We start from the raw sequence: 7,746 nt of genomic DNA, 5'->3' as shown, positions 1-7,746 counted from the left end.
CCCAGGCTAGAATGCAGTAGTGCGATATCTGCTCACTGCAAGCTCCACTTCCTGGGTTCATGCATTCTCCTGCCTCAGCCTCCCAAGTAGCTAGGACTACAGGCACCCGCCACCACGCCCAGCTAATTTTTTGTATTTTTTAGTAGAGATGGAGTTTCATCGTGTTAGCCAGGATATTCTCGATCTCCTGACCTCATGATCCGCCTGCCTCAGCCTCCCAAAGTGCTGGGATTACAGGCGTCAGCCACCACACCTGGCCGGCCACCTAATTTTTAAGGCCCATTTCAAAATGAAAATGTAGAGCCTTTGTTCAAACATTATTAAGAATTTTCAGATGACAACAGTTGAGCATTAAGTCACGTGAGGCCTGTTTCAGCACAATGCCCTCTACAACCGCATCCTAAGCCTAGGAAGACCGCCCTGCTGCCAGTCTTTTCATGCCCTTCCCCATTTGTCACTTAGTTTGATTTCTCATTTGGTAGATTGGGTATAGACTTTGCACCAGTCCCTGCCCTGCTGGCCCTCAGAGTCCTTCCTTCCCCTTCCCCTGCTGTGCCCTGATCCATAGGTTCTTGACTCAGCTGGTTTTTCAGCTAGATTTGGCCAACAGAAATGTCTGTCAATAATTTGGAAGGATGGAGGAAGGTGAAGCAGAATCTTTTTCTCCCAGTTCATCTCAGTCAGCATCTCAGGAACCAGCTCCTCACTGTCTAAAGCACTCTCTCCATCCCCACTGGACAGGCCTGCTAGGATTCCAGATTCCTTCAGGCAACTCTGACCCCTGGCCTGTCTCCTTTGTCCAGTCAGCCCAGGGACTGGCTGTTGGGCTAATCTTGAAGTATCTTAATGTTATTTGTTATCTTAGCTCTTACATCAACAGTGAAACTGAATTCCTTTATTCAGTTCCTCCTGTTTCAAATACTCATGAGAAATATACTTCTTGATTTTATACAAAGAAGAGATGGCTCTCTGTTACCTTCATATGCAAATGACAGTCTAGCATGATGTAAAATTCATGAGTTGCATGTGTTTATTTTACTAAAGTTTGGAGCAGTGCCTCTCATATGTTAGCCATGCATCTGAATCACCTGGAGGGCATATCAAGACACTGATTTCTGAGTTCCACCTCCAGAGAATTGAAATTAGTATGTCTAGGATAGTGGTCCAAGATTTGGCATTCTAACAAGATCCCAGGTGATGCTAAAGCTTCCAGCCTACAGACCACATGCGAGTGGCATTCCTCTGAAACTCGCTCCATTATCTGCTAGCATTTAATGCTACTTAGAAGATGTGTGAGTTCAGTCTCAGTTTTTAAGTTTAATAGGTGACAGGAGTATTCATAAGGTTATCTTTAACCTGGTAGTTCAGCAAATTTTCAAGAATGTTGTGGCATTAGCCAGCCATTGTAAATTTTCTTCTTGATCAGATGATCGCTACCTTCCTTCATTTTAGAGAAAATTTCTTCTAAAATATTTTTAAGAATATGTTTGTTTCTGTTTCATTTGTTCTCTCCTCTATTTGAGGCAGAACCACCAAACTATCCACATGTTGGCCTCTACTGTGGCTCCCTCGTGCGTGGTGGTTCTCCCAGGTTTCATGCACCTTGGGAGAATCTCTGATGAGCCCAGTTCTTCAGATAATTGATGGGTTGGCAAGAAAACTAGGCACTCTGGTAACTTTGTCCTCACATACATTTCTTTCAAATCTGTGGTCCACTTAGTGGAAAGTAACTCAGCCAGCCATGGGTCAGGCTGCTTGCAGGACCTGGGTCTCCATAATGGAAAGTCCATGTAGGCACCTGCTATTTCTTGATTCTGCTACCAGTGTCATTCTGTGGTGAGGAACTGAGCTCCTTTCTTTTCTTGGCTTTCCCAGATTCTTAAGTGCTATTCTCCAAATTGAAGGGAACTTAGAAAGATCTTCAAAAATTCCCATGCTTTCTCTTCCCTCATTGCCTGCAACATGCTCTATGGAACTATATGTTGACTCTTCCTTCAACCTGTTCCAAAGTAAACAATCTATTGGCTGTTGTTTACAATCAGTGTGATATGGTTTGGCTGTGTCGCCACCCAAATCTCATCTTAAATTGTGGCTCCCACAATTCCCACATGTCATGGGAGGGACCTGGTGGGAGGTAATGGAATCAAAGTTTCCTTTGCTGTTCTCATGATAGTAAGTCTCATGATATCTGATGGTTTTATAAAGGGGAGTTCCCCTGCACATGCTGTCTTGCGTGCCACCATGTAAAATGTGCCTTTCCTCCTCCTTTGCCTTCTGCCATGATTTTGAGGCCTCCCCAGCCACATGGAACTGTGAGTTTATTAAACCTCTTTTTCTTTGTAAATTATGCAGTCTCAGGTATGTCTTTATTAGCGGCATGAGAACAGACTAAAACACAGTGAAAATAGAGAACATACTTGTTTTCTGAATAGACAAAGTTTTCTGAACTACGAATTAACATTTTTGTTCATTTAGGTGATTATAAGGAAGGTGTTACTTTTTTATTTCCCAATAAGTTTTCTTTCCTAGTTTAAAGATAACTCATAAGGAGCAAGAGATTTTCCGGTATGAAGAGAGGAATAATGCAGTGCGGTTTTCAAGGAGTCAGAAGGAGCGAGGAGACTCTATAAACCACATTCTTACTCTGAAGTACTTTAGAGTTTGAGAGAATAAGTAGTTTCTACTTGGGATAAAAAGCAATGTCCTTAAGAGAAATCCAAGTTACAATTAAAGCAAGGAAAGGCAAGGAACTGTCAATAAAGAAGCAGTCTATGGAAAAAGGGAAGTTTGCTAATCATGTAGCTGGACTTCCAAAGCATAACTGGAAGTTTTATGCAGCATGGGAGGAAAAGGGTGTTGGGCCAAGGGAGAAAATTCAGAATCTTATGGTGATACAAGCACGGGAGAGAATAGGGGACCAAAGGAGCTTATGATTCGAATGGCATTCAAAGAAACCAGGAACGTTCAGCAGAGAGGGTTGCTACTTCAGACAAAAAAGAGGGGAGGGTGCAGCAGCTCCCTTCATCATCTGATGGAGTTAGGCATCTCAGGTAGTGAGCAAGGAAGTCCAAATCTAGTCAGTAGGTGCTCAGGAGTGGGCAGTCATCCTGCCAGCTTGGACCCTGTGTGTCTGGTTCCAGTGAAGATTAAGTCATTAAACCAAGGGAGCACAGGGACCAAGAGGTAAGCTGCAAAAACTACAGCTCTTCTCGAGACATCCCCTACAAGATCCTGTCCAGAGACACCGGAGGAGGCAATGGTGCTGGTCAGCGCTTTGTGCCATTTTGTGGCCTCTCCCACCTGCCCCCTCTTTTTGGTCCAAGTTCTTGTCCCACCTGCTTACCCACCCACTGCCTGCCTATGGTCCTTCCCTCTCTGGTCTTTAGTGTCCTCACTGGTAAAATGAACATAACATCTCTAATCATGCACATTCATGTAGTGAGGTAGATAATGTGAAAGGGCTTTGAACAATGTAGTAAGGGAAAGAGAGTAAGATACTGACTTCCCGTTTTCCCAATTCCTGCTTCAGAACTGCTCTCCTAGGCTCCAAGTCCCTACCTCTGTTAGCCCCTTGATCAATCTTTGTCTGTGGAGAGGCAAAACTACATGGTATCCCAAGAACAGGGACCAATATTACAGCCCCATTTCTTTTCTTTGCTATTTCCCTTGATCACTTTTTTTTTTTTTTTTTTTTTTTTTGAGACGGAGTCTCGCTCTGTCGCCCAGGCTGGAGTGCAGTGGCCGGATCTCAGCTCACTGCAAGCTCCGCCTCCCGGGTTTACGCCATTCTCCTGCCTCAGCCTCCCGAGTAGCTGGGACTACAGGCGCCCGCCACGTCGCCCGGCTAGTTTTTTGTATTTTTTAGTAGAAACGGGGTTTCACCGTGTTAGCCAGGATGGTCTCGATCTCCTGACCTAGTGATCGGCCTGTCTCAGCCTCCCAAAGTGCTGGGATTACAGGCTTGAGCCACCGCACCCGGCCCCCTTGATCACTCTTAAACCAAGAAACTGAGATCTTTTTTCTGGTTGGTGGGGCTTCCTCACTGGAACAAAGGGGAGTATGTACATTTCATAATAGAGTTCTGTGATGAAATGTCCTAAGGAGATACATGTACATTTCGTAATAGGCATTCTGTGATGGAATGTTCTGAGGGGATAAAAACTGGAATCGGTCTCAGCACATCTCAGTTACTCATTTTGATTCGTTTGGACAAGTGAGTTACTACAGCGCTTATTTGGAAAAATGACTAGAAAGCTACCTCCAATCTCTCGGCCTCAACCCCAGGCTCCATTTCTTTCTGTTCCTTCCCGCTCTCGTCTTCCAGCCCTCCTTCCCCCCGTTACTCCTCAAACTTCCTGCCCTCAGCCTCCTCTCCAGAGCCGTCCATCTTGTTCGATTTTCAGCCCTACCCGTTTGCCCAAGCTGACTGATGTCTCCCCTTCCCAGTACCCTACCTCAAGGAACTTTCTGCCCAGCTCTTCCTCTGTTACTACCAGAGCGTCTGTGTGCCGCCACCCTGTTCGTCAGGCACCCCTTTCCCAGTGCCCTCCTATCTTCCCCCCTCGCCCTCCTCATAGCCCTTCCTGCTAGTTTCCTGTACTCTAGTCCCCACTCCCTATCCAGCCACCCCCCACCAGACCTGACGACTTACAAATCTCACCCTGGAGAAATGGTTTCCCTCCTACTGGGGCAGTTCTCAGGAGGTTCAGAATTGCCAGGACTGTGGATTCCCAGCAACGACCTGGCAGACACGGGGAATCCAAGACCATGGCAAGCGAATATTCAGCCTGGCCTGCGCCTTTCCTCTCCTGCCTGGGCAGCCAGACTGCACAAGCGTCTGCATTTGAACTGGCTTCTCCATGGAACTTGGTCTGTAACCACAGAGCAAACTGTAGAACCAGGAGCAGAGAAGGTAGGGGATTGAAAAGCATCGAATCTGTTCTCAAGGAGGGAGGTGATTGGCCAACGTGAGGTCCAGTTTTATGTTCATTATCTCCTGGGTTTGCCAGTTGATGGCAAGCCTTTTTCCTGGCAGTATCGAGAGGCAGTTCTAGTAAAGAGGCTGGATTCCGAGAGGCCAGAGCGGTATCATACGAACGCTGTTGCCTGGAGATGGAGTGGGGCGCCGTTGCCTAGAGACTGCAGGAGGCCCGCGGCCGAGGGAGTGGTAAGAGGACGCCAAGAGAGCGCCGGACCCACCGAGCAGCTCCAAGGCCATGGCGGGACACCCGAAAGAGAGGGTGGTCACAGATGAGGTCCATCAGAACCAGATCTTGCGGGAGCTGTACCTCAAAGAGTTACGAACCCAGAAACTCTACACTCAGTACCACGTGAATCCCCTGCGCAAGGTTCACAGGATTACGAGGAAGCCCATGTCTTGGCATGATAACCTGGACGAACCCGCAGACGCCAGGTTTCTGAATCTCATTCACCATGCTGCCCAGGGGCCAAGGAAGAAGTACCCGGAGGCACAAACTGAAAACCAGGAAATTGGGTGGGACTCAGAGCCCTTGGTCGACCCAGAACGCAGTGACCATAGGATGAACCACTTCAGGGTCTACAATGACATCACTCTGTACAAAGCTAAAATGTGGAGCTTGGGAGAAGATGATCGCCACAAGTAGCATCTCAGCAATGGAGTCAGTTCCTGGATTTAATGTCCTGAATATCCACTGCCTAGAAGAGTAAATATTACTTTAACCCCCCGTCCATAATTCATGGATAATGGCAAAAATTAGGAAGCATAAAAAAATGCGGAAGAAGGAAATAAAAATTGCCCATTATCTCACCATATGGAAGTGACTAATATTAGCATTTTAAACCATTTGTTTTTAAAATTAATAATAAATTGCATATATTTATTGTGTACAATGTGGTGTTTTGAAATATGTATACATGGTAGAATGGTTAAATTGAGTATCTCACTTATTTTGTGGTGAGAGGACTTAAAATCTATTCTCTTAGGGATTTTCAAGAATACAATACATTGTTATTAACTGTAGTCACTACAGTTAATCTTGACAGCTCTCTTGAATTTATTCCTCCAACTGAAATTTTGTATCCTTTAGCCAACATCGCCCCAATTCCTACCCCTAATCTCTGGTAATCACCATTCTAATCTCTAATTCTATGAGTTTGACTTTTTTAGATTTAGAAAATGTGGTATATTTACTTAATGGAATACAATTCGGCCTTAAGAAAGAAAGAAATCTCGTCATTTACAGCAACATGGAGGAACTTGAAGGACATTATGTTAAGTGAAATAAGCCAGGCACAGATAGACAAATACCACATGATCTCACTTATATGGTGAATCTAAATATGCTAACATGTTTGCATACTTCTATATTTTTCTGTATATTTGAACTTATTGATCTTACATTTTGATTAATAAAAGATCATAAGCATATATTTTCAGACAGGTGGAGAAAACGGACAGGAATATGATTCTACTTATATGGCATGAACATATAAGATTTGATTATGCCTCTTATCCCAGTGTAATTACAAACAGTGCCTTCTTTCACTCTCAAAAGTCTTAGTGGAAGCAAGTCTGAAGAAAGTTGGAGGAAAGGGTAGAGTTTTACAGGGAAGTTAAGGAAAGTTAAGATAAAGATAGTTGAGCAAAAATAGTAAACCATTATACTGTCAGTTTTGAAGCCACCAAAAGAAATTTAACTTAACATTTTAAATAATTAGTGCTAATTAATTATTTAACTTAAAATTTGGGGGCCAGGTATAGTGACTCACGCCTGTAACCCCAGCACTTTGGGAGGCTGAGGTGGGCAGATCATGAGGTCAGGAGTTGGAGACCAGCCTGGCCAACATGATGAAACCCTGTCTTTACTAAAAATACAAAAATTAGCCAGGCGTGATGGCGTGCACCTGTAATCCCAGCTACTCAGGAGGCTGAGGCAGGGGAATCGCTTGGATCAGGAGGTGGAGGTTGCTGAGCTGAGATCGTGCCACTGCCCTCCCGCCTAGGCAACAGAGTGAGACTCTGTCTCAAAAAAATAAATAAAATAAAATTTGGGAAGGAGGAGAAAAGCAGGAGGGAGAAGTGTTAAGTGAGTTAAGTTCTCATCTTGGATGTTGCCCAAACAGGAACAATGGCACCACATAGAATGCAGTTCTATGGAACTGCTCTTATGGAAACTCCATGGCCACTTCACGCTATCCCTTCACACTTTTGATTTGAGGACTAGAGTCTAGTTTATACCTAGACCATAGAACCTCCACTACAGTTACTGCAGAGTATTTCTACCCACAGATTGGCTAGAACATCCCATCATCCCAAGTGCTAATATTTTTCTGAGTTTTACCTAAGCAGTGTGTTTGCTTGATAAAAACTAGGTCACATATGGGTTCTCAGTTTCAAGAGAGTCTAGGAAATGCAGGGTTTTTGTTTTGTTTTGTTTTGTTTTTGTTTTTAAGTTTGCTAGCTTCTGTAGTATGGGAAGGCAATAGAAGCTGTTGGAGTTTGCACTGAGTAAGCCAATTTGCAGGATTTTCCATAATCTACTGTCCTAAATAACACCTGTTGACAGTATTTTTAAAAGTAAATATTGTACATATGTAAAATGAGAAAATTTATACAGTAGAGCAGGTGTAAAATAAAAGGTAAAAGCTGCTTTTTATTACCCTCTTCTATTAGTTAGTCCCCACTCCCTATCCAGCCACCCCCAACCAGACCTGACAGCTTACAAATCTCACCCTGGAGAAATGGTTTCCCTCCTACTGGGGCAG

General features: G+C 44.3%; 1 protein-coding gene and 1 pseudogene across 2 annotated transcripts; both read left to right on the top strand.

Annotated features, from left to right (window-relative positions):
• Positions 1 to 4,133: 4,133 nt before the first annotated feature.
• LOC112618066 (protein FAM183BP) lies at positions 4,134 to 5,868 on the top strand. The gene is made up of 2 exons (XM_025374671.1): positions 4,134 to 4,912; positions 5,010 to 5,868. The coding sequence occupies exon 2, from the start codon at positions 5,217 to 5,219 to the stop codon at positions 5,622 to 5,624; it is 408 nt and encodes a 135-aa protein (XP_025230456.1). The 5' UTR covers positions 4,134 to 4,912; positions 5,010 to 5,216; the 3' UTR covers positions 5,625 to 5,868.
• LOC112618065 lies at positions 4,430 to 4,971 on the top strand (annotated as a pseudogene). The gene has a single exon (XR_003118016.1). The product of XR_003118016.1 is annotated as an uncharacterized LOC112618065 (transcript).
• Positions 5,869 to 7,746: the final 1,878 nt, after the last annotated feature.

This window comes from Theropithecus gelada, unplaced genomic scaffold (genome assembly GCF_003255815.1).
Source record: "Theropithecus gelada isolate Dixy unplaced genomic scaffold, Tgel_1.0 HiC_scaffold_889, whole genome shotgun sequence".
In the NCBI taxonomy this organism is placed as follows: domain Eukaryota; kingdom Metazoa; phylum Chordata; class Mammalia; order Primates; family Cercopithecidae; genus Theropithecus; species Theropithecus gelada.
Note: the sequence above shows the minus strand (reverse complement) of the source record. Positions and strands in the feature narration are given on the sequence as shown.

Bases quoted from the DNA above. Each gene is read 5' to 3' on its own strand.
- LOC112618066 (XM_025374671.1), top strand. From the start codon at position 5,217: ATGGCGGGACACCCGAAAGAGAGGGTGGTCACAGATGAGGTCCATCAG.